At 38.0% G+C, this 26308-nt stretch overlaps 2 protein-coding genes across 3 annotated transcripts; one reads left to right on the forward strand and one right to left on the reverse strand.

Annotated features, from left to right (window-relative positions):
- Positions 1-6400: 6400 nt before the first annotated feature.
- dnajc12 (DnaJ (Hsp40) homolog, subfamily C, member 12) lies at positions 6401-12380 on the reverse strand. Of its 2 annotated transcripts, none has more exons than XM_034681945.1 (5): positions 12222-12380; positions 10001-10079; positions 8717-8856; positions 8499-8619; positions 6401-6698 (listed from the first exon to the last, which is right to left on the reverse strand). In XM_034681945.1, exons 1-5 carry the CDS (start codon positions 12297-12299, stop codon positions 6616-6618), a joined length of 501 nt encoding a protein of 166 aa, XP_034537836.1. In that variant the 5' UTR covers positions 12300-12380; the 3' UTR covers positions 6401-6615. The 2 variants fall into 2 exon arrangements, with proteins under 2 accessions (XP_034537836.1, XP_034537837.1); XM_034681946.1 differs by lacking the exon at positions 12222-12380 and adding an exon at positions 10309-10357.
- A 392-nt stretch (positions 12381-12772) lies between these two features.
- Positions 12773-24314, forward strand: sirt1 (sirtuin 1). Its single transcript, XM_034681831.1, has 9 exons — positions 12773-13196; positions 15272-15394; positions 15524-15759; positions 15865-16017; positions 17098-17245; positions 17328-17407; positions 20435-20618; positions 20710-21234; positions 23439-24314. Exons 1-9 carry the CDS (start codon positions 12842-12844, stop codon positions 23684-23686), a joined length of 2052 nt encoding a protein of 683 aa, XP_034537722.1. The 5' UTR covers positions 12773-12841; the 3' UTR covers positions 23687-24314.
- The last annotated feature ends 1994 nt before the right edge of the window (positions 24315-26308 follow it).

Here is a 26308-nt window from a genome sequence, read left to right on the forward strand (position 1 = left end):
GCAAATCAGGGCCAACCAACTTAACTTTTCTCCTTTGATCAACTCATTATTACGTGCTAAAGCAAAATAATGAATGTGTGTAAGACTGTTGAAAGATTTAATTTCAAGCCAACATGTTATTTTTCAGTTGACATTATGATATTTTATTGTGTAATATTAAGTCGTTTAATTGTGTCCATGATACATGTTATCTAACTTGAAGTCAAACTCAATATTCAAAGGTAATATTACTCAAAATAATTAAATAGCTTTAAGGTACTTTCATCATGGCCCAAATGTATCATATAAACCAGTTCCATGTCATCCCCTGTGCAAATACAAACTGTAAAGAACATTTATTTTCAATGTAACAATAAGGCCAAGAGTCTGTATTGTACTTAACTTTTTCTATATTAAGCCTTCGTAACAGCAAAATATACAGACCTTACCCATAGCAAGGTACTTTGCTGAAATGTTGTTTTAATCAACACTACATTCTTCATCAACAGCAGGTGAAATGCATAAAAACACAAACCACAAGACACTGTAATGATTTCACTGCATGAATAATGTGAATATTTAAAGAGGTACATTCAACAAACACACTGTTAACATACATGAATTGTTGTGATTAACAACTGCAGCATAAACACTGAAAGTATCTTCAGAGAAGATTAAGAGCTGTAAAAACATGTATAGACCCCAGTATGAACTTTGCCACTGTAGATTTAAAAGCATAAAATACATATATGTCAATCTGATACCAAACACAGTGCCTCTGTAAAAGCAAATACAAAACAACACGATCTAACTGAGGGACACCGAACAGGGCATATAGCATAGAAGGCAAGTAAAACAAGCGCTTTGTCATGAAATTCACTTCAAGGTCAACTCTGCAGAGACCATTTTTGGTGCTGACACACTTCCACATCTTTTAAACCAAAAAGGTTTCTCTGAAGAAAAATAAATAATAGATGGTAACACTTTACAATAATGGATCTGTTTTCTTAGCGAAATAATGCTTAAGTCATGTTGAAGTAATGCATGACTCATGATGAATCTCTGTATGAATTAATAATGAATTCCTGTTGTTCACCATGAACCAATGATCCTGTTACTATGACTTCATGCAATGACAATGTGTTTAATACTTTAAATGCTGTATATATATACAGTATATATATGTATATATACAGTATTTACACACATATGTTTGTTTATATACTGTATATACAGTATATGTATATGTATATATATATATATATATATATATATACACACACACCATTCAGTTTGTGACAAAGTGACAGAGGTATAAAGGAAGATAAAAAGGTTTTGATCACCATAGACTAATAGAAATAGAGCAATTTTGGAGGTATAAAAACAACAAAGGATAAAATGTTAACACAATCAAAAGATCAGGAATATAAAATACAAAATCAAGTATGTCAGTGAATCTGCTGACAAAGAATAAAAACATCTGGATTAAAACACGCTCAGGTGACTTCTCCTGTAAAAACATGTTTTTAAATTAGATTCTAGAACACAGCAAACTGTATCAAAGAAGAGACAAAAAATAAATAGAATAAAAATATAGACAACAGAAAAATACAAAAGGATATTATTAGTACCACATAAATAGTTGAGAACAAACAAACAGAACATATTGATCAATAGAAAACAATACAAGAGTAAGATAGCCAATGATATCCATTCACAAAACTCTAAGTGAATCACAGAATCAGGTGATTAAAGATATAAGCAGGGGAGACCAGGTATGGTACTGAACTGTTAAAACCAAAAAGCTGTGAAAACTCAAGATTTCAAGGCAACTGTCTGTGCTAGATTTTTTAGTTTTGAGGCTAACTAGAAATCTTACATTTCAGCCAACTGATGAGTTTTTGTTGAGATAACTTATCATTCATATGTAGTGTAACTTAAAGTTTTGAGTTCTACATACTAAGAAGTGAAAGATGTGCCAACTTATTATTGTTTGTTCAGAAAATGTCCCTTTGTTACTGCATGTTACTGCACCGTTTTCACACTTACAAGGTAGCTAGCTAATGTTCAAGGCGGCTAACTATTGGTAATGACCATGCCTTATTAAACTAACTAAATAAATTAAAGTTACATTAACCGGTAATCAACTCACCATCAATTGACCAACTGTAAAGCTAGAGTTTCAATACAATACTCAAACCAAACACTCACCTTTAGGGCGATCAAATCCACACAGGACAGGAGAGATGGCGCCACATGTGGAAACTGAAGGTGGGGAAGACCCCTGTAGATTTGAGTTAGAGGCCCCGTTCTTTACCTGAAGCATACTCAAATAATTTAGCCTATACCTTTAGTGCCTCCTCCACCATGCAGCATCTCACCAATGTCTTGAAGATTCTTGTTCTCTGTAATCCCTGAATCCTCTGCACTAAATCCTTTTTACCACCTTTTACCCTGTCTGTGTCTCACTTTTGGGTCCTACTGATTAAAACTTCACATTAAGTGCTTAACTTTAAAATAGCAAAAACACATAAACTGAAAAAAGTGATAGACGGTTCAGTCCAACTTTTTTATGACCATGACCACATCATGATGGACCCATCACATCCTTCTCTTTGTGGGATTAAATTTAGGGCACAGAGGGCAGTGGTACAGTCTGCAGCATCTTGTGTTTGACTGCAGGCTTTGAGACACATGAAATGATGGAATGATTCATATAAAAAAAACAGAAAAACTGTTACAAGTGAAGTCCACTTAGTAAACAAACTTCAGATTAAACCAGATTAAACCATGCACCACAACAAAGTCTGCTGTTTAAATGTGAAAACAGATCATTTCAGTGAACATTTTCATCTTACAGCCAGAAAGACAGTAAAAATATTCATCTTTATTACAAACTTTACATCTTTTTTACCACAAATAACTAACTTGACCTGTAAATCCTATTTGCAGAGCGTTTAATCAAGCTGAACAAACTGTATGCTGACAGAGAGAAAGGATCTTCCTCCATGAAACATGAAGATAACACTAATGTTCCTACAACTACTTTTGAAACGACAAATGGGTCGACCTGAACATGTTTAAAGAAGTATTTTAGTGGATGATATCTGTGATCAGCCGCTGTGACTGATGGTCATTGCTCCTCTCCTCCAGGTGGAGGCGCTGTAGGACAAACAAACACAGCTGCTCTGTGCAGGTGTGTATGGAAACAGAAGCAGTGCTGAAGCTGTTGTAACCTTACAGTCTATGGTTGTAAAATATAGAAACATTGATGTTGAGCCTGTGTGTGTTTGTGTGTCAGTGTGCAGAGTGTAAAAAGACCGGGTCCCGCTGTATTACTCAGGCTGCACTACAGCGTCTATTCTCAGGCGCGATCCCACTACTGAGCGGCACGAGGGCTTTGACCTGCTCCGTCTCCGACCTGGGCCGGTGCACCCTTCCTTAGACGACCTGGTGGTCCCGGGCTCCCCCAGGAGCACCATATCGATACCGAACTTAGTGCGGACACCCGATCGACACAGTCCGCTGCAGCTCAGAGCTCCTGAGCTCAAACGATCCTCCAGACTCAGCCTCCCGGTAGCTTGGATTACAGGCGCGCGCCACCGCACCCGGCGAGAGATTCTCTCATTCATAGAGGGTTTGTGGTTTTACGGGTATTACGCACGTGACAGGCTCGAAGCATTATGGATGTTCCTAACTCAATGTGGTACCCTATCACAAATAATATCTTTAAAAAAATAGGAGGTCTCCCCTCTCTTTTAACTTGCATTTTTTTTTCTGATAGGTTGCCAGTTCAGTTATCAAAATTTCATCAACAGGCCCTTTTATCTTGGAAGCTTGCTTTTGTCCACAATTTGTCCCCTAACAAAACCTTCCTCTGGAATAATTGTGACATCACCATAAAGAATAAATCCATATTCCCTCCAAACAATAAGCATGTTCGACAGATATTTCAAAGGAACAATAAATTGATTCCAAGAGGAACATTTTTTCTGGAGGTCTAAGATTGAGAACATAAACTGGAGGAGGGCCTGGCTTTTACCTTATAGATACTGTATCACAAAGAAAGCTAAGGAGGTACACTTCAAAATACTACATCAAATGTACCCTGTTAACAGCCTCATCACTAAGTTTACAGTTATTGAGAATGAGTGCAACTTTTGCAAAAACGATACAGAAACTATTTCTCACCTTTTTTTTTTTAATGTTAGCTATCCAAAAGATTCTGGAAAGACATTGAATGTCATTTTTTCTCAGCTGCTAATTATGTTTATTCTCTGAAACTCAAAGACGTTGTTTGTTACGATGATACCAAGGAAAATATTGCTCTTGAATACATCATAAACTTCATTATAATATTAGCCAAGTTTGTCATTCACAAACAGAAATTCTCAAAGTCACTTCCGAAGTTTTCAATTTTCCTTCTAGAATTCAAGTCCCTTATTAAATAATTTCTTTTAGTCAATGACAAAAAATGCATCAAATTCATGAACTATTATAACACCCTTTTCCCTGAGACTCCTAGGTAAACAATTATTTACATATTTCTGTTTACGTTTAGGTTTTTTCTGTTATGAGTGTTTTTATTTCATGTATACATAATTTTTGTTGTCATAAGTTGATTTACTTTATATATATTGTATTGTTGTCCTGTCTTCTGTATGTATGGTATATGTTTATCTTATTTAAACTGTCTTCACTTCATTTATATGTGTTACTGTCTTCTACTGCCTGTATATGAACACCTTTACTCTTGAATAATTAATAATTAATACAAAATAAAATATTACAAAAAAAAGCTTTATGGCTGTTTAAACTACACGTTAAAACCCTTGATATGATTGATAACATAGCCCAACACAGGGAGCTGCTACCTGCAAAAGTTCTCTGACGACTCCGCCATTGTTGGCCTCATCACCCATGGGGATGACAGGGAGTACAGAGAACTGACACAGGATTTTGCATTCTGGTGCCAGAGAAACCACCTCCAGCTCAACGCTGGAAAGACCAAAGAGCTGGTGGTGGATTTCAGAAGAAGCAAGCTCCCTTCTCCCACACCAGTGAACATCCTGGGAACCGACATTGAGATTGTGAAATCTTACAAGTACCTGGGTGTTCACCTGAACAATAAACTGGACTGGTCAGAGAACTCAAATGCGCTGTACAAGAAGGGTCAAAGCAGACTCTTTCTGCTCAGGAGACTCAGGTCTTTTGGTGTGGAGAGGGCTCTTCTGAAGTCCTTCTTTGACTCTGTGGTGGCATCAGCCATCTTCTTTGGAGTGGTCTGCTGGGCAAGCAGCATCTCTGCTGCTGACAGGAAGAAGCTGAACAGACTGGTGAAGAAGGCCAGCTCTGTCCTGGGCTGCCCTCTGGACCCTGTGGAGGTGGTGGCTGACAGGAGGATGGTAGCAAAGCTATCTTCTCTGATGGACAAAACGTCACACCCCCTCCAGGAGACCATAACAACCCTAAGAGCTCGTTCAGTGACAGACTTCTATAATCAATAATATATATATATATATATATATATATATATATATATATATATATATATATATATATATATATATATATATATATATATATGTATATATATATGTATGTATGTATGTATATATATCTATATATATATATAGATATATATACAGGTATATGTGTGATTTTAAGATATGATTATCTTTTACCTCTTTGATTTTAATTTTCATTGCTAATAACTTTTTAATAATTGCTAATTTATAGGCTCTTGTTTGCTTTATATATTTCTTTTGCACTTTGTCTACTCTGTTACTGTAACACTTGAATTTCCCCGTTGTGGGACCAGTAAAGGAATCTCTTATCTTATCTTATAGCAAAAAATTTATTAAAAAGTCGACCTTTTCAATTAGTTTCTTGGAGAGGATTTTCATCTTAGCATCTGAAATATTGCATATAATTTTATTTATACACTGAACAAAAATAAACCCAAACTAAACAAAGCTACTCATGACATCTGTTTCATTTTATATTAGTGCACAAACCTTTAAAAATGACCATTGATGCATTGTTGCTGCTAGAAAACTGAACTGAACTGTAACTTTTTGTAGGTTAGAAGTCAATAAATATTTATACATCACACCAACACATGTATTCATTCAAATCTTTATTTGTTTTTTTTTTTCACAAAAATTCAATGATATTTGAAGGTAAGTGTAATAGCATTATCTGCCTTGTTCTATTTTAGGCTGAATACTGCATGTTCAATATATTTAAAAGGCTGTCTCAAAATTCAGATTAGATTATTCTCCCATTGTTTTTAATCCATGGTGTTTTCAGTGCATTACTACAGTTGTAACTCTGCCACACAAATACCCACTGGGAGGATTATGAATGAACAATGTTTACGTAAAAGACACTGGACATGAAATAACACATACAGGCAAAATAATGTTTTTGCTCATGTTTAATAATCCCAATATAATCACATGAAAACCACAAAAAACACCTTATACCATAAAAGACACTCCAGTGTGAGGGATCATTACACTCCAATATGGACTAGTAAACTTAATCAATAGTCAATCAAAACATCTTACAACAAATTTTACATTAACTTATATTAAGTATAGGATTTTTTTCTGGTTCTTAAATGTCATCTGTTTATATTTCATAATTTCTAAACTTTCGCAGCAGACTGAATGATGAATCAGAAACCCAGTGGCAAAGTGGATGGCAGCTCTCCCCTAGAGAAAAAAGGATATACGTCATGAAAGTCAAACACAAATCTAATGCAGTAAGTTAAAAACTGATAGCAGATTGTGCAATTAACATTATGTGATATTTGACTATAAAGAAGACATGTTATAGAAAATGTTACATCTATATATCTATGTGTGTTTTTATGTGTGCAGTGTTGTGCGTGAATGCGCTAAACGAATGCTTTCATTGAACATGCTCATATTTTGGTGAGCCGTGAATTGAACAGCCCAGTTTGCAACTCACAGGAACGTGAGCATAGTTCTGTAGCCAGAGTCAGATTTATGGCTGACTGACAGGCATCGGACATGGCTTATGCATCTGGTGATCCAGATGTACAAACCATAGACTGTATAAATAATGGACGTAGTATCCGTGATGTCACCCATCTGTTTCTGAAGCGCTGTTTTGAGGCCAATCGTCGGCGGGAGCCATATTGGAAATGTTGAACTCAACATAACTTCTGTCGAGCTAGTGTGGCGTAAAGAGGCGGACTTTGAGCCTCCTAGCCAAAAGCTACAGTGTTCCCGCCTGTCAATCAAGTCAGCTGTGCCTCTCATAATGGAAAACTCGTAATCTTAATATCTTCAAAACTGCTGCGTTATGAAAAAATTCACCCCCGTACAGTCTGTACCGATAGAGAAATGAGCTATCCAGACTTAACTCATGTTTTGAACCAGGCTGTAAACATGTTTATTTCTGCTGTAAAGATCTGATTTATTGAATTGGTGTGTATGTGGGTTCTGGTACTTTCGGAGCCAGCCTCAAGTGGACAATTGAGGAACTGCAGTTTTTAACACTTCCGCATTGGCTTCAAGTCTTGCGGCCGAAGGTTGCCGCTTGGTACCTGTGAAGCCAGCTGTTATTAACATTTTAAGGAGTTTCTGGATGAATCAGGACAGACCCCAAGTGGCTAAAAACTGGTCTGGTTTTAGAGAGGGGTAGGTTTGCTTGTTCAGTGTTTCTTTGCCCTTATCCGTTTTATTTCAGGTGATCTTTCCTGTGTATTGGAGTGATAAAGTCAGATCCTTTAGCCAAATATCCAGATGGCAGATTGTAGAGTTATGTATGTTTCTACATTTTCAAAGCTGCAGATTATTTCCTATTTAACTGGGATTCAGTTGTCTTTTAAATTTAATATCTGTCTATTTTGAACCATGAACTTAGTTCGAAGTAAAAAAAAAAAAAAAAAGAACATATGAGTTCATATGTAGCTCTAGCGAAAGTTCAGACAGGAAGACTATAAAGCAATCACAGCAGTTGTTTAACTCTCCTCTCCATTCAATAGCTCACCTGCTTCCAGCTGCATGCTCCGGAGCTGTCATTGGTTTATCAGCAGCGGCTGTCATCCAATGGCTCAGTGGCACGCCCTTATCATCAGCCTATCAACTTTCTGCTGTCTTTTTAAATGTGTCTCTCTCCAGCTAGTTCCTTCTTGCATTAGGGGGATTTCTTCTACTGCCAAATTCACACATCCTACGCTCACAAAATTGTCCCCATGAGTCCTTACGCCAAAGTTTTCTGCAAGTTTCATTATTCATTAAGTTGTAATAAATAATCTTTAATCTTCAAATTGTGACTCTCCTTATTGAAATTTGTCTGTGTGACCTGAACTTTGAGCTATCTCAGTTTTAGTGTGAACTGGCACAACACTTTGTGTGTTTGTGTGTTTTGCACTTGTATTTCTCTTTTTTTTAATCTAATATTGCACTTAATAGAAAAAATGTAGTCACTGTACTCTTCAAAAAATTAAAATTAACATTAGCAGCAATTTCATATTGACGTACTTGAAGACTGGATGGCATCATCACATGGAGAGATCCTTGCTGCTTGGGAAGGGACCGGGATTTCTGCCTTTGAGGCCTCCAACATTGGTTCCTTCTTATTCCTTACAGCCCAGTGCATTGACTACAAACAGACGATCACATTCATCATCAGGTTTTGAAATTATAAAGATTTGGCATTATGTTTTCAAAAATCTGTACAAAATAAAGATGTTACATACCATTTTTACAGAGTTATTTAAGGCTTGCCAGTCATGAAATGGAATAGTTACACCGCTTCTTTTCCAAAGGTCGTAGTTTTTTCTTTTGCAGTGGTTGCATAAAACATCTTTGGCTTCCTGTAACTTTTGGAATTCTTCCACTGTAGGAAAGAAAACAACACATGGGTTAGAGATGGATTATGCTTAGAGAAAACTAGCAGAAATAAATACCATAAATCAAGAAAGATAAGCCATACAAACTTTTTTTTTTTTGCAAGTTATACTTTTGGCATTTTTTACTTTTATTGATCTGAAGAGAGGCGGAAAATGTGGGGAGTAGAGAGATGGGACAGAAATGCAGCAAAGGGTCGAGGCCAGGAGCCACTGTGACGAGGACCATAGACTCTGTACATGGGGCTTAAACCACTATGTGGTCCTATATATAAACATTTACTGGATATGTAGCCCCAAATCACAACAAATGTTCTCCTCAGACTCTTTCCAAACAGAGCAGGTCTAGACCGTACTCCAGATCCAGTCCCATCTTACAGACAGGACTCAGTCTGTTCTCATCTTAATCCACCATGAGCAGAGCACTTTGCAGCATTTAGCAAGTTACAGTGGCAAGGACAAACTTCCTTTAACAGGCAGAAACCTCCAGCAGGACCAGACTCATGTTAGACACACATCTGCTGAGACCTGCTGAGGGATGGAGCATAAAGCCCTGGACGGCATGCAGCAGGACAATGATGAAGTGCTCAGCAACACTAGTAGCAGCAACAAGGAAGACAAGAATGGCTTCTTCATGGCTGTAACCCAGCAAAGCAGCAGCAGGAGCCAGAAATCACTCAAGACCAAGGACCAGAACATAGATGTGGTTGGAGACCACGTCTAAGGACTCCCTAACAGATGCTGCCTTCTTTGGCGAGCAAGTGTTGGTGGACTTATTAATCAAATATAACACAGTTATCCCCTCCAGTGCAGCATGGGCAAAGACATTTTGAGAGCAGATATTATCCCTGTCAGATAAAAACTGCTGCTAATTTCTATTAAAGGTAGCATGCATTTCATGGACAAAGACAAGGCAAATTAATCAACTGTGTTCTCAGGAACTGTGTTGTCATAACTGGACATCATGTAGTAAATGAGATAAAAATTATAAATTGCTCATTGTATATAATAAATAACAACTGTCTCAAAGTAAGTCAGATAAAATGTAATTCCTTTATTTAATTATTATTTGTCAGCATTAAAAAGTTTCTCAGAATCAAACAGGCCTTGGCAACAGAAACAGTCCACATCTACCTGCTCCAGGGTTTTGTAGGTTTTTGTCTGGGTGACATGCCAAGGCTCGAATCTTGTACTCGTTGAGGATCTGTTCAGTCTGAAAGATGAAACATAAATTGTAGTTTTAACCTTTTGTTAAAAATAAAAATATATTTTTTTAAATGAAGGAAACATTTTTAAACATTTCTTCTGAAGAGCAGTAATGAGCCTTAAGAATAGAACACTGGTGGCAGGGCCTGGTGTAGGCTCAGTTGCTGGGAGAGTTAAACTAGTGCCAGAGTTAATGAGCACAGGTGTAAACTGCTCACTGATTGCTCTCCTCTCACCTGCAGCAGCATGCTGGACCTGGCTCAGGCAGACGGAGACAGCCAGAGGAGCAATGCTGGCATCCTGCCTGGAGATTTTTAAGTTTGAAGTAGCTTCTGATAATAGAAGTGTATTTTTAATGTGTGTAAGCAATTAAAAATTAGGACCTCTACATGGAAGCAGTGTGGTCATTGTGCTGAGGTCAACCCTAGCTTCTGTTAACATACAGAGGAGCATGAAAACACAATATACAGATGTAGTCACAGAGACTTTCGGCTACAGTGTATTCTGAAGCTTTCAGCCTTCATATTGAGCATCAGTTTCCTGCAGTAGTTTAGTCTTTGACAGTGCTAGTTTACCTGTTAAATGCTGAAAGCCTTACTAATTCATGAGAGGGCAGCAAAGGCTCTGACATGTATCTAGTACAGGGGTTCACAAACTTTTCAACCTGCAACCCCCAAAATAAAGGTGCCAAAGACTTACGACTTTTTAACTTAAAAAAAAAAAACATTCTGGAAGACATCTCACAACCTCCCATTTGTGTCTCGCAACCCCCCAGGGGGTCCCGACCCACACTTTGGGAACCCCTGTTCTAGTAAGGTAAAAAAAAAAATCCACTAATTGCACTAGAAGACTAGGCTGGCTGAAATGTTTACTAACTTGCTAGCTCATTTTGAGATAGATTTTTCAAATGGTTCAAATGGTTACTTCTTTACAACTGAAAGCCAAATCTCCACTAAAAGCAAAGATGTCTAGGTTTCTATCGGCTTTACCAATTACCTAATAAGGCTCAAAAGTTTTAACTAATGAAAGCTTCAATGCTAAATACATTAAGCACAAAAAGAAAGGACATTTGTATTTGGTAGATTATTTATTTGATGTTAAAATGCTTCTTGGCAATAAATCGTATACTTTTGGAGAGCCTGTTTATTTCCATTTTAAATGGAGCCACATGTTTAAAGAATTACATGCATTTGTGTGATGAGCAGCTAGGCTGTGTTAATGGATTGTGCTCATAAAAAAATTGCAGAATCTTCAATGCTAAACAGCTTATTCTGCTGCTGACTTTTGTTTTTAGTCTCTAGTACCACCAGGTGTTTCAGTATTTTACCTTTTTTGGCACACTACACAACTCTAGAAAGACTTCAGTAGATTTATCACAGACCATGTTTTGAAGATTTTGCTTTATTGTGTGAGAATGTGTTACTTTTTTTTTTTTTTTACAGAAATCAAATAAATATTAAAGATTTAAATGGTTAGATATATTGGTCCTAATGGCAAAAATGTCATTCATGCAAATTTAGTAATAAACAATGTATCTCTTGTGTTAAGATATTGAGCATTATATGAAACTAATACATACAAATAATTGGTTCATTTGTGGCCCCAACGGCTCCTCATATATTGTAAACCTGTTTAGATCTAATAAAGTGAAAGAAAGAAAAAAAAGGTACCAACACATGCGTCACATGGATCTACTCTGTGTTTAAAGCTGCCCCCCTTTCTGACTCTGAACCTCCATGTTGACATCACGCAGCCTGTAAATCCTCTACCACTCTGTGTAGACGGATTTCCATCCCTTCTTTCAACCCTGCAATATTCTATTGATCAAAATTACAAGGTAAAGGTGTGTTTAAGGTGATTTAGGTGGCTTAGGTCTGGTTAAATGTTGAGTCTATTGCACCGATACACTCAGTTTGTTAAAATCTTTCCAACTTAACGGAGTCTGTGGGTGGAGCCATAAAAAGAGATCATTCTGTTTGTTACATTTTCATATTCCGCTCCTATGATTCCGCTTCAGTAAGAAAGTGATGTCACTTCCTCTGCCAATAATTTACCATTAGGTGATTTCTTAATGGATGATTTTCTGCTCTTGTCACGTTAGTGTCACTCCACAAAACAGCTTATAAAACATCCACTGTGCAGACCTTACCGTGGACAATTCATCACATCCTAGTAACCCATAGTAATCCTCCAAGTCGTCCTTGTTGCGGTTAAAAACAGCCTCCATGTGAAGATGTTTATCAGGAACAGCTGGATTACTCTGGTGTAGCAGCCGCTCGGTACAAGAGTCGCTGCTGTGGTCTCCCAAATGCCCCGCCCCCTTACAAAACACACACACACACACACACACACACACACACACACAATAATAATAATTGAATTGCTACTATTATATATGTATTATTAGTATTAGTTTTTTAATGGTTACTATTATATATGTATATAATAGTATATGTATTATTATTATTGTTATTATTATTATTATTATTATTATTATTATTATTATTATTATTATTACTATATTCTGTTATTGTTTAGTTATTTGTTTTTATGTTTTCATTATGTGTAGAATTTAACCTGAAGTACGAAACTTGGATGTTGCACACTCCGGTACAGCAGGTGGCGGTATGCACCTTTATCATTTGGTAAATGATACAATGAGAGCAGAAGAAGAGTGGTCATGTGATCTATGCTAATGCTCCAGCTGTGGGGGGGGGGCAGGATCATAGAGGATCTGTACTTCTCTGCTCGGTGGATCTGCGTCTAAAGATGGCGGACAGGGAGAGCACTCCCGGAACAGCCTTCCCAGGCTCCTCCGAAACAGAGGAACCCGCCAAAAAGAGGGCGAAAATCGGCCCGGCGACTAACTACGAATCCAAAGTCTCTAAAGCAGACCATCTATCCTGTTCCTCCGGGGTCACGGAGGACTGGAAGGCGGCCGTGGATTGTATACAGCCAGCGGAGAAGAAGGAAGCCAAGCCGGGGCCGGCGGTGGAGCAGGCCCCGGCAGCGCCTGGCGGAGACAACAATGGACTGCGGCTGCTGGACTCCGAGGAGCCGCAGACAGGGACTGAGGAAGTAGACTCCAGAGACTCACTGCTGACACCTGAGGGGGACGGTGCAGGTAAGAACTGCTGCATGGACGGGGAGCATTATATACTGATATTAACATAGGGGGGGTGGGGGACTTTTCATGACATGAACTTAATAAATCACGTGCACTTATTTAGATCACATTTAGAGGTTTCAACATGAGATGAACAGAGGTGTAAAGAAAATAGAGAAGTACTTCCTTTCAAACCTGATCCTCTCAGTTTAGGGTTCATTTTAAAATATCCAGGCAGAGGTAGTAAGAGGGGCTCAATTAAGAGCAGAACACTTAATTCCTGCATTCTGGTGAATCTTTATGTGACCATTTGTGCTGGAAATTAAATATTTTAAAGGGAAAACACAAAATTATTGATACATAAATAACCAAAAAAATGATTTTACATTTTAGTAAAATATGCTTTTTTTACATGATGCCTTTTAAAACTGATTAGTTGTATTAAAATCTGAATTTTAAACACTTTACACTAAAATAAAGGGATTCTTTGCAGCCTTTTAGTTTTAAGTGTTCCTCATGTGTCTTACAAACACCAGCCAAAGAGCTTTCTGTTTTTATGCCCCTAAACTCTAAACTCTCTGAATCTGGACATTAAAGCGGCGAGCTCTAGTGTTTTTTAAAAGTGAATTTACCTTTTTTACTTTGGAGTAATTTAATTTGAGCCCTGGACTGCATTATTCTAATAATCATTGCTTTAACATTTATCTTGTTTATTTATTTATCTCTTTATTTTTTGTTTTAACTCTACCTTTTTTTTTTTTTCTAAGGAATTTATTTATAAACATTTGTATATATTTATCACTGCATTCATATTCAACGCTGCCATAGCCAGACTCCAGACAGACCACCAGAGTGCCCTCTTCCTGATCTCTGGGGACTTCAACCATTTATTTTCTACAGAGCTTATTTTGTCCTCTGTACTGACTTTTGTTATCATTAATTTCATTGTATTTGTATTTATATCTTATTAATTATTTCTTATATTAATATTATTTGATATTCTTAATTATTGTGTATAGGAGCAACTTTAATGACTGAATTGGGATAAATAAAGTATTTCTAATCTAATACACATAAACATAAACGCACATAAAAAGATAAACACAACAAAACACACTGCCAGAAAAAGAGATAAGATGTGCCACCGAGTCAGTCCATACATTGATGTATTGTCCACAAATAAATAAATGGCCAGAAGTAGAGTCCACAGAAAGTCCTTGTAATGTTACGAGGGGTCCAAGGTGAGGCAAACAGAGCAGGGATCAGAGAATAACTACCTTATTCTTAACTTTCTACTCTTACTCATTTTACTGTATTGATTTGATTTTTAAATATGTTATTTATAATCATGCTTTTTAATAATTTTACCATTGCTGTTTTTTTCTGTCTCTCTGTTCTTTTTTTTTTTTTTTTTTTTCAAAGATCTTTTTATTTAGATTTTGACACATTACAAAAAAAAGATCAATGCAAACAATTCAAGAAAGTGATGTTTTTGTATAAGAAACATATTAAGTAAATGAATAAAAAAAAAATTAAAAAGCCAATAATATGTGAAAAAACTTAAAATAAAAGATTGACAAGTACTCAAACAGGAAAATGTCTCTCTGTTGTTTAGTGAAGCCCTTTGAGCTGCATGTTTGTGTGTATGAAAGGTGTTCTATAAATAAAGTGGAGTTGAGTTAAAAGCAGACTCATTGAGCCGATACTTTGGAAATTTAAAGGTAGAGTATTTTCTTTCACGTTACTCTGAACGAGTTGACGTCATGTATCAAGTAGAGCAGATCAGAATCATAAATGAGCAGCTGACTGATCAACACAGAGAAATAAACTTTGCCCACCACAGTGTTTTAATGGTGTAGTGTTCTGACGTGAGATTTGTCTTGGTCACAGGACGGGGGGCCGTGAGAGTTGGCAAGTCTGTATTAACCAGACTCTGGGTTTGCATTACCTTGTCCCTAGTTTACCATCAAAAGCACTGATTAACAGTGAGACGAACCTTCATGGTGTTTTAAGATTTACCTGGAAGTTACGCCCTCACAATACTAAAGCGTGTGTTTTCCAAGCTTTAATCGTCCCTCTTTCTGTCTGCTCAGATTTTCTAGGACACGAGGATCTCCCTTCAAACGGGTTGTCTGACACACCGGAGCACGCCACCGAGGACGATGACAGATTCTCTCACGCAAGCTCGAGCGACTGGGCTCCTCAACCTCAAATAGGTGACTTAGAGAAGCTTACCTGTCACACCTTTAACTTCACTGATTTTATTCATTCAGTAAATAAATCAAGCGTAACAGGATAACAGAAAGAAAGTGGATGCTGAGGACATGTTCTGTGCTCTCGACCAGGTTCCTACAGTTTCATCCAGCAGCACATCAGAGACACAGATCCGAGGACCATACTGAGGGATTTGCTCCCTGAGGCCGTGCTCCCACCAGACCTGGACGACATGACACTGTGGCAGATCATCATCAACATCTCAGACCCTCCTAAAAGGAAGAAGCGGAAGGACATCAACACCTTAGATGACGTGGTCAGACTACTGCATGAAAGTAAACGGATCCTGGTCCTGACTGGTGCAGGGGTATGCATTTTCATCATATTCTACATTATGAATTAACAATCATTACAGTGAACATGTTGTAAAATCATCTCTGTTATTAAATCCTCTCTATGCTTTTTGTGTTAGGTGTCAGTTTCTTGTGGAATACCAGACTTTCGCTCCAGGGACGGGATTTATGCACGACTCGCCGTGGACTTTCCAGATCTTCCAGATCCTCAGGCCATGTTTGACATCGAGTACTTCAGACGGGACCCAAGACCGTTTTTCAAGTTTGCAAAGGTTTGTTTATCATCATTTATCAATCCTAACAAAAGTCCAGGTGTCAAAGTGATAAAGTGTTGCACATTTTAAAAAGCTTAAAGACTTTGTAAGGTGCTTTCATGATCATTTGAAGTGGAGTTACAGAGGTTTCTACAGACTTCTCGCTCTCATTGAACCATGTTACGGTCTTGTTCATACATGGAAGAAAACAAAGGTAAAGGAAAACTTTAAAATATGTATCACATCCTCATCACTGCTTCCCTGTTTGTAGTTCTCATACGTAACATATTCTTGTTACAATGTTCAGCCTTGAGCACAGCCATGAGATCCATGCCCTTTGCATTAAAGTCTGCTTTTATTCATATGGTGTTATTATTTTGGACCCACACTCTTGCCAAAGAATTTCAAACAGATCTAAAGTTTTCCAGATGAAGGGTGCAGACAAGACGATACAGGGATGATGTGCATGACTGTGACATGGTGTGGGATTCGTTCTGTGTTCAGACCTGCACCTGGAATATTAATGCAGAGTTTCTAGACCCCGAAATATACCCGACTTGAAAGTTCACACATGAAAAACACAGAATCCTGAGTGCTTGTTGTCACTGAGATAAACACTTGATGGAGGATATCAGTCTGTTGAGGTAGACTTCTCCTGAAGTCTTAATGAAGGATTTGTAACAGAGTATTGAAACACTCCCCTAATACTTGAAGAAGCAAATGGAGAGAGGAGCAGTGTGATGTTAAGTGATTCTGTGATTCTGTACTGGGAGCAGATATTGGTGTCCTGAGATACAACTTTCCTGGAATCCTTTGTAAAAGTTTCATATCAGAGAACCAGCACATGCTTGCCGTGCTCTTATGGTACTCTTACCTCTGTTTCTGACCTGACAGCATGAATAAAGTGCGTAATTTGACCGCCTCTGCTCTTTGCTCACCATGACTTTACCCTGAAATGATACTGGGGGCTTAAAGAAAATGTCCTGGGTGAAAAATGTCAGTTCGTGTTCACACATGTTGCTCACCTGGTGGATATTAAGGACTTTTTAATACATGTCTTAAAAGGTCTTTATTGAATGACCCCCCTCTGTTTCACAGGAGATATACCCTGGTCAGTTCCAGCCTTCACCGTGCCATCTATTTATATCCATGCTGGACAAGCAGGGGAAGCTGCTGCGCAATTACACACAGAACATTGATACACTGGAGCAAGTAGCCGGAGTTCAGCGGATCATCCAATGTCATGGTGTGTGATCAAACTAATCTACTGATTATTCTTACTTTTTTATGGAGTTCTGCTGAAAGTCACTAACAACTTTATATTTCAGGGTCGTTTGCGACGGCGTCCTGTCTCGTCTGTAAACAGAAAGTGGATTGTGAGGCGATCCGAGAAGACATCTTCAACCAGGTATTTACTCTATCACACACACTGTGTAGAGATACCACATTAACATACCTCTCTGAATGCTGCGTTATCAATATCAAGTATTTCTCAGTAATTGATGGAAGAATCCTTACAATCCGGCCTGTTTAACTTCCATGTGCTGGATTCAGACGGTTTAGATTACATCTGTGCTTGTTTAAACGTCAGGCTGCTCTGTCTGCGAGGTAACACATATTACTAGACTTCAGAACATCCTGTGTGTCATAGAGCACACTGTCTGCTCCCTCTATCTGTCCTGTTCATGTTATTTGTGATAGACTTCACACAGTCTGCTGAGAAACTGCCATTACATCTGTAGATGCACTGGTTGTGAGAGTATGGATGCAGAGACTAACCAGTTTTACTATTAACCGTGCTTAAATTTGTCACGGTTAATTTACTGTTAAAGGCTCCACTACACAAAAAGGGGCGTGTGCATTAAGTTTGGTGAAACTTACAAATGTAAACAAAGTGTCACATGTGCAAGGTTATACAAGTACATGTATGTACTGTAAAATGCACACGCACACACAGATGATCACAGGTAACCACAACCCTGATCATTGGTTGGAAAGTAGTCAAACTCACCTTTTTTTGAGGTGACGTGTTGAGAAAGTCACTGAAATGAAACCAATGTTTCTGGGGTGTTCATGTGCCCCTGTTTCTGTTCCATGAGGGGACCTAAAATATTGATGCAGCACCTAAAACATTGACACAGACACAGTAACACATCATGAAGTATTGTGATATTTTAGAGTATCAATATTTTCTTACATAAGAATGTGATGGGTCACCTCTCCCTAACGTGCCATTAGTTTATGGACACACTGAAGAACACAGACAGACTCATCACGGTTATATCTCCTTTATGAATCACCTGTATCTTAACTGTGCTGTGTCAGTAAAACTGTGCTTGAGGACCACAGTATGAACTGCATCATCACTCCCTCCTATCCTGAGAACAGGATTATCCCATGTTAAACTAAATGCAGTCTTAACTGTGTAGACATATTAGCCTTCTAAAAAGTGCATCAACAAACTGTAGAATTTGTAAAGCTGTTACTGGACTGACTTCAGAGGGCTACAATAGTGCAGAAATACACTACTACTAAAAATGTAATTGCACTACATGGCAGGACCAGGAGAGGGCAGTCAAACAAATGTACCAGATAAGAGTTATCCTGTGAGCATGGAGGACATTCAGCTTGTGCTGTTTTCGATCGTTCTTTTTTGCATTGCAAATGGTTTCACTGAATTACTTTGAAGGAGACACACGCGAGTAGCAAAGCAGATTCAAAACACCTGAAACGCTCGACTGAAAGCAAAAAAGACAGATTTTAAAAGCCGTGGCAGAGATCAACGGGTGTTTCAGTTTAAAGAGTGATCACAAACGTCTTTAGATGATCATTAGATATCTGATGAGGATATTTTGACATTTGAATGAAAACTAAACTAGTTTGCATTCCCGAGGACTCCTTCTGTGTTTCAACGGCTGTGTAAACTCCACAAACACTGACACGCTCAGCTGAAGGTCTCCAGTTTACAGGGTAACTCTTCAGAGTGCAACACCAGGGGGAGTTATTCAAGTGAATTACAGATGTGTGATTTTATTATGGACGGCAGGGGAAATAAAAACACTGCAGGTACTCCACCAGTCAGTAACGTTCAGCATTGAAGGCCCCACCCCCCAAATATCCTGGACCTAGATCAACTACCTGAGCTACATTTAGACCCTGGTCCCTGCAATTGAAACATGCAGAGTTCCTTAAAAAGTATGTGGTTCCTACAATATAGAGTACTTTTATAGGTATTTAATACCATTGTTGTATAATCCTGTAAATACCAATAACATTTTAAAATAAATACAATGTTCCTAGTTCCTGGGGAAAGTTCCTGCAGTTGAAAAGCACCTTTAACGTGCCCGTTAACAGGGTCGCTCTTTAAACCGAAGCACTCTGGTTCGGATCTCTGCCATGGCTTTTAAAATTGCTTTAACTCAAGGGTTTAGGACCCGCTCACGCTTGTCTCAAGTGCTGATTCAGTGAATCCATTTGCAATGCAAAAATAGCACAACCAAAAACAGCACAAGCTGAACCTCCTCCATGTCTTTTTTTTTTCTCTATACGTCACCGGCCTGATTTGCGTAATCTTCTTGGGACTTCAGGCTTCGGTAGAAACGCAGACAACAATGGGCCACAGGAACCATTTAGCTCCTTGAAGAGGAGTTCCTGGAACTAAAGGTTCCTGGTACTTCTGGCCAAAAAGCACTTTGAGTGTAACTACCAAGAGCACTAATATAGGGAACCTCACTGTGAAACAATGTGATTTAGAATAGTAGCGTCTACCTTACTGAGAAACCCAAACAGATCAGCCATAGGTGAGCGATGTAGCTTTAAAACTATATCACAGTATTTCAAGAAAATGTGTCATAATAACAATATAGAAAAACAATACTGAACACAGTTTTAATAGAGACTTCAGCCTGCAGGCAGCAGCTTTTATTATTGCAAACTGAATGACGTCATTTTTGGTTTTCAAACCAACCATCTTCTCCCTATTTTTATCCATCACCTTTTATTAACCAAAGACATGTGTAATGGCGTTTATCATAATAAACAAGGATAAGTATTCAAGTAATAGGTTTCATTTTTCAGATTAATGTTTCTATTTCTTAGTGAAATAATGACTTCCTCTTTGCTGACAAATGTTTTTATATATTTTAGTTTGTGGCTGGTTAGTGCCTCCATTGAATTGCTGATTTAGCTGAAACCAAACACACTGAGACGCAAGACAGTCATTTCATTGTTACAAAACCATGCCAGCCTGTGTGACTCATCATTTAGGTGGTAAAACACACTCACATGATGTCTTCTTGGTTCTGATATTACATAATATCCAGAAGAAGATGATTGTGGATATGATACTCACTGCATCTAAATAATGATGAAGCTGAAATGTTGTTCCATAAACCCAGTGTTTGGTGATGATTGTAATGAAATAAACTTCCTGCAGGTCGTCCCTCATTGTTCGCGGTGTCCTGATATTCCTTTGGCCATCATGAAACCGGACATTGTTTTCTTTGGAGAGAATCTTCCAGAAGTGTTCCACAGAGCCATGAAGCAGGACAAAGACGAGGTGGACCTGCTGATCGTCATCGGCTCGTCACTGAAAGTCAGACCGGTCGCCCTCATCCCAAGTATGTTCTGATTGGACGAGTAGATCCAAACTAAAGCTTCCACTGCTTCTGTTCATGTGATTCATTACTGCGTGTGCTTCCTCCCATCCAGACTCTATTCCTCATGAAGTGCCACAGATCCTGATCAATCGGGAACAGCTGCCTCACCTCAACTTTGACGTGGAGTTGCTTGGCGACTGTGACGTCATTGTCAATGAAATCTGTCACCGGTTGGGCGGAGACTTTGAGCAGACCTGTTACAATACTGTAAGACTCTCTGAGATCACAGAGAAACCCCCTCGGTTACCAAAACAGCTACCAAGTGAGGCCTTGCCTAACAACACTGCAGCTCAGGAGGAGCAGGAGCAACACATCACAGACTCAGAAACTCCGTCTTCAGGGGAGACAGAGAGCCTGAATGTCACAGAGGCTGCCGGCCACAGTGAAACACCTCCAAAGCCTTGTCCGAATGCTCATTTGTCAAGTAAAGAGACAGCCGAGACTTCAGAGTCGTCGACAGAAGAAACACTCGAAGAGCCGGTGATGAAAGCAAGAAGCCAAACCTCCAACATGGAAAATCACAGACGCCGCTGGATTACTCCAATCAACAGAAGTCCAATTAGCAAGTACCTGGAGGGTAAGCTTAACACACTGCTAGATACAACATTGTTCACTTAAATAATTTCTATATCTTTTATTGAAAACAATATTATTAATGACTTTGTACAGCATCGCGTCAGGGTCTTATCAACCCTGTCAGGATTCTATTTCCTATAACAACCTGCTAACCATACACTATCTCGCTTTTTACTCGGCTACTAACTTAAGATACAAACACGGTGTTAAAAACATTGATTAAAGATTATTTTATTAATCTAAAATGAAACTGGACAGGATCCAATATGTAAATGTCCTTAGCCTGCCCATTAAGCATAAGCCACATTGTTTTGATGCTTACGAAAAGTAATGTTTTAGCCACATTGTTTTGATGCTAACAGAACCTAATTTAGCCACATTGTTTTGATGCTAACGGAACCCTCATTTAGCCACATTGTTTTGATGCTAATGGGAACTAACAATTTAGCCACATTGTTTTGATGCTAACGGAAAATAACGATTTAGCCACATTGTTTTGATGCTAACGGATCTTAATTTAGCCACATTGTTTTGATGCTAACGGAAAATAACGATATAGCCACATTGTTATGATGCGAACGGATCTTAATTTAGCCACATTGTTTTGATGCTAACGGAAAATAACGATATAGCCACATTGTTATGATGCGAACGGATCTTAATTTAGCCACATTGTTTTGATGCTAACGGAAAATAACGATATAGCCACATTGTTATGATCCTAACGGAAAATAATGATTTACACACCTTGTTTTAATGCTTACGAAAAGTAATGTTTAAGCCACATTGTTTTGATGCTAATGGAACCTTATTTAGCCACATTGTTTTGATGCTAACGGAACCCAATTTAGCCACATTGTTTTGATACTAACAGAACCTAATTTAGCCACATTGTTTTGATGCTAACGGATCTTAATTTAGCCACATTGTTTTGATGCTAACGGAAAATAACGATATAGTCACATTGTTTTGATGCTAATGGAAAATAACGATTTAGCCACATTTTTATGATGCGAACGGATCTTAATTTAGCCACATTGTTATGATCCTAACGGAAAATAATGATTTACACACCTTGTTTTAATGCTTACGAAAAGTAATGTTTTAGCCGCATTGTTTTTGATGCTAATGGGAACTAACAATTTAGCCACATTGTTTTGATGCTAACAGAACCTAATTTAGCGACATTGATTTGATGCTAACGGATCTTAATTTAGCCACATTGTTTTGATGCTAACGGAAAATAACGATATAGCCACATTGTTTTGATGCTAACGGAAAATAACGATTTAGCCACATTGTTTTGATGCTAACGGAAAATAACGATCTAGCCACATTGTTTTGATGCTAACTGAAAATAACGATTTAGCCACATTGTTTTGATGCGAACGGAAAATAACGATTTACACACCTTGTTTTAATGCTTACGAAAAGTAATGTTTTAGCCACATTGTTTTGATGCTTATGGGAACTAACAATTTAGCCACATTGTTTTGATGCTAACGGAACCCAATTTAGCCACATTGCTTTGATGCTAACGGAAAATAACGATTTAACCACATTGTTTTGATGCCAACGGAAAATAACGATATAGCCACATTACTTTGATGCTAACGGCAAATAACGATTTACACACCTTGTTTTAATGCTTACGAAAAGTAATGTTTTAGCCACATCGTTTTGATGCTAATGGGAACTAACAATTTAGCCACATTGTTTTGATGCTAACGGAACCTAATTTAACCACATTGTTTTGATGCTAATGGAAAATAACGATATAGCCACATTGTTATGATGCTAATGGAAAATAACGATTTACACACCTTGTTTTAACGTTACGAAAAGTAACTATTGAGCCACATTGTTTTAATGCTAACGGGAAATTAACGTTTTAGCCACATTGTTGTGATGCTAACAGAAGCTAACGGTTTTACCTCACCTTACGGTCTATGGTGTCAACAAGCAGAAGCTAAATGTGTCTGAACTCTTTTCTGTGGATTAATTTGACATGACGTGATCAGTTTGTCTCTGGTGTTGCTCATGTTAGTGAAAGTTAATAACTGTGGTAAAGGGGTTTTGACCAATCAGAATGAAGCATCTTACACAGCCAGTAGATCGGTAAGAGAGCCGTGTAATGATGTATGATCATGGATATTGTCCAGATAAGATCTCAGCAGTGGTAATGATTCATTTTGTCTCCTGCAGCAGGCCAGTACCTGTTCCAATCACCAAATCAGTACATCTTCCACGGGGCTGAGGTTTACACTGATTTTGAAGACGAGACGTCCAGCTCCTGCGACAGCGACGTGTCAGAATGCAGTGTGGACGGGGTGGAGGACGACAGCGAGTCAGATGAAGTCGCACTAGCCGTGGATGGAGCACCATGCCTCAGAGATTCAATACAGCACACTGATGAGCCCTCATCCAGTGTGCAGAAAGACCACGCCTCTTAAAGGACGCAGAGCTCCCCACCCTTTAAAAGCGTACAGAACCATTACCCATAATTAATTATATGTACATGTGTGTTTCATATATTTTTGAGGATACAGTTATTTTTCATAAAGTTGCAACTGATTGATAACAATGTAAATATGCAGCAAGTTTCTTTCTTGCTTGTGCGTGTGTGTTTCTGTCCGTTCATGTCGAACTCATTGTGTCTGAAATCTTCTTCAATGTGAGATTCACTAAATAGAGTGCAGTTTTTTTTTTTATCAGCAGCAAACTCAGGTTGTCACAGTCTGTTAATCTTCTGCTTTTACATTTTCAGACATGGAGCTTCTGCTTTAAGCTTTTAAGATGTTCAAAGAAGTCAACACTACACTTTTGAATCCATAAAAATCAGCCTTTACAAGACATCAGAACTGTCTGTAGTGTAATGTCAGATGTGAGCAGCTTCATGTTAGAGATGTAAACATGCAGTCTGTGGAGTACTTAGAGATTCAGACACACTCGTAGTTTATTTGGGAGCTCTTTTTTTTTTTTAACTTTGACCAAAAACCACTTCATTAATATTTTCTGGTTGTCACACGTTTGTATGTTAAAGCCTGAAAAAATATACTCTGAACGCGTTGTTCCCTCTGACATGTGGCAGCTACTTTGGGAGGTCAAGCCTGACAAGTTTACAACTACGATGTTTCATCAAGGAGTCCTTGATATTCTTTGTGTTTGGAGTTGAAACGGTAAGCTCTAGAAATATAATATTAGTAATAATAATAATGAATTTATTTATATAGCACATTTTAAAAACAGGTTTACAGAGTGCAAAACATAGTGAAAACAAAAGCACATGACACTGGTTAAGAGAACTAAAATGAGTTAAAGCCTCAGGAAACGTAAATGGAATATTTAAAATCCCCAGAATATCAAAATTAAATGTCTAATCAAGCCTCAACAAAGATCTGAGTAAAAAGCTTTTTGATTGGTTGGATTTTTAATACGTAATAAAAATCTGGTTAACCCAGCCCCCTTAAAACCCAGTGTGAAACGTGTTCAAAAACGCAATTGAACATATTTGAAAATGAAACCAAGTTGAGTTCTAATATTTTTACATAGTTTTTAGTATTTACATACAGTCTGAAATATCAAAGGTAGAATGTTTTTGTTGATTTGGGTTCCCAGGGCCTTTAAGTAAAAGAAAATAATAAAAACCATGCAGAAATTAAAAAGTCAGTGATAAGTTAAGAAGTAAAAGCACATTTAAAAAAGTGTGTTTTTAAAAGAGATTTAAAAGAGGACAAGGATGTGGCTTGCCTGATCTCTTCTGGCAGTTCATTCCACGTTGACGGGGCCCTGACTGCAAAGGACTGGTCACCTCTGGTTTTTAACTTCACTCTAGGAAGTTCTAAGAGGGACCTGCCGGAGGATCTCAGGCAGCAGTTAGGGACATACATTTTTAGACACTCTCTTAGGTACTCAGGGGCCAGTTCAATTATGGCTTTAAAAGTGAGTGTTAAAATCTTAAAAAGAATTCTAAATAGTGTTGCAAAGGGCTGGAACATTTCTGGTAAATTTCCATGGGAAGTTAAGCTGGGGAATTTTGGAAATATTCCAAATTGGAAACTTTCCATGGGATTTGAGGGTAATTCAATGGAGAGGTATATCCAAGCAGTAATATTTGTTGTTTTAAGTAGACATCCATCCAAAATAATACAATTAAAACAGATTTATTTGTAAGTAGAACTTCATCAAGTGTTCAATATTTTATTGAACAATCAATTATATCATTGAAGAACAACAACATGAATGTTGAGTTAAATATTACTCATCCCCCCGACCCAACCCATTCAAAAATTAACAAAAATGCAATCCCGACAAATTCCTATTCAAAATGTTAAATAAAAAGAGTCGCTCTCCCTCCAACTAAGTCCCATTCAACATGCAAATAAAAAAGCATCTTCCCTCAAGCTTCTCAAGCCTCTGCAGGATTCTAGAAATCATGTGTGCATGTGATGGAGGAATGCACAGTGCATGTAGGGGGCGTGGTCTCAATAGCCCTGCAGTAAGCAGTGTGCTATGTGCATGTGATTGAGGAGTAGCATAGATATTCAGCTGTACTTGCATGAAATCTGGTTGTTTTAGTCAGGATTATGCTAAAATATATTTTCCCCAACTATATGTAAGGTCCCTATTAAGAGCCAACCTTCAATTTTGTCAATTCCTGGTTTATTCCCATGAATTCATGTTAATTCCCATGGCAAGTTTCCAACTTTGAAAATTCCCAATTCAAAGATCAGAAATATAAACTATACAAAAAGTAAAGAATCAAAAGAATAAAGAGAGTAAAAACCTGCCAGTGATACTGCCTGATAAATAATAAAGCATCTGGATTAAACCTAGCTCAGGTGACATCTCCTGTAAAAGCACATCTATAAAAGTGTGTTTTAAAAGAGATTTAAAGGAGGGAGAGGGTGTTATATAAATGATATGTTTCAGTTTCCTTCTCTCATTCAGTCTCTGACAGGTTGAACACGTGAGCCTCACTTCACGAGTTAAGGTCAGAGAGCTTCCAGTTTTTATTTGTACCTTGATGTAAACCAGTCAGCTGCTTCAGGGCCGTGATTACTGGCTGAACGTCT

This window comes from Notolabrus celidotus, chromosome 4, assembly GCF_009762535.1.
Source record: "Notolabrus celidotus isolate fNotCel1 chromosome 4, fNotCel1.pri, whole genome shotgun sequence".
Classification (NCBI taxonomy): Eukaryota; Metazoa; Chordata; class Actinopteri; order Labriformes; family Labridae; genus Notolabrus; species Notolabrus celidotus.

Excerpts from the sequence above, each read along its gene's own strand:
- dnajc12 (XM_034681945.1), bottom strand. The coding sequence starts at position 12,299 with ATGGAGGCTGTTTTTAACCGCAACAAGGACGACTTGGAGGATTACTAT. Across the intron at positions 8,857-10,000 it reads CCTACAAAACCCTGGAGCAG|TGGAAGAATTCCAAAAGTTA; the intron begins GTAGATGTGGAC and ends TCTTTCCTACAG. Across the intron at positions 8,620-8,716 it reads TAAATAACTCTGTAAAAATG|TCAATGCACTGGGCTGTAAG; the intron begins GTATGTAACATC and ends GTCTGTTTGTAG.
- sirt1 (XM_034681831.1), top strand. The coding sequence starts at position 12,842 with ATGGCGGACAGGGAGAGCACTCCCGGAACAGCCTTCCCAGGCTCCTCC. Across the intron at positions 15,395-15,523 it reads GGCTCCTCAACCTCAAATAG|GTTCCTACAGTTTCATCCAG; the intron begins GTGACTTAGAGA and ends GCTCTCGACCAG. Across the intron at positions 17,246-17,327 it reads GCGGATCATCCAATGTCATG|GGTCGTTTGCGACGGCGTCC; the intron begins GTGTGTGATCAA and ends TTTATATTTCAG.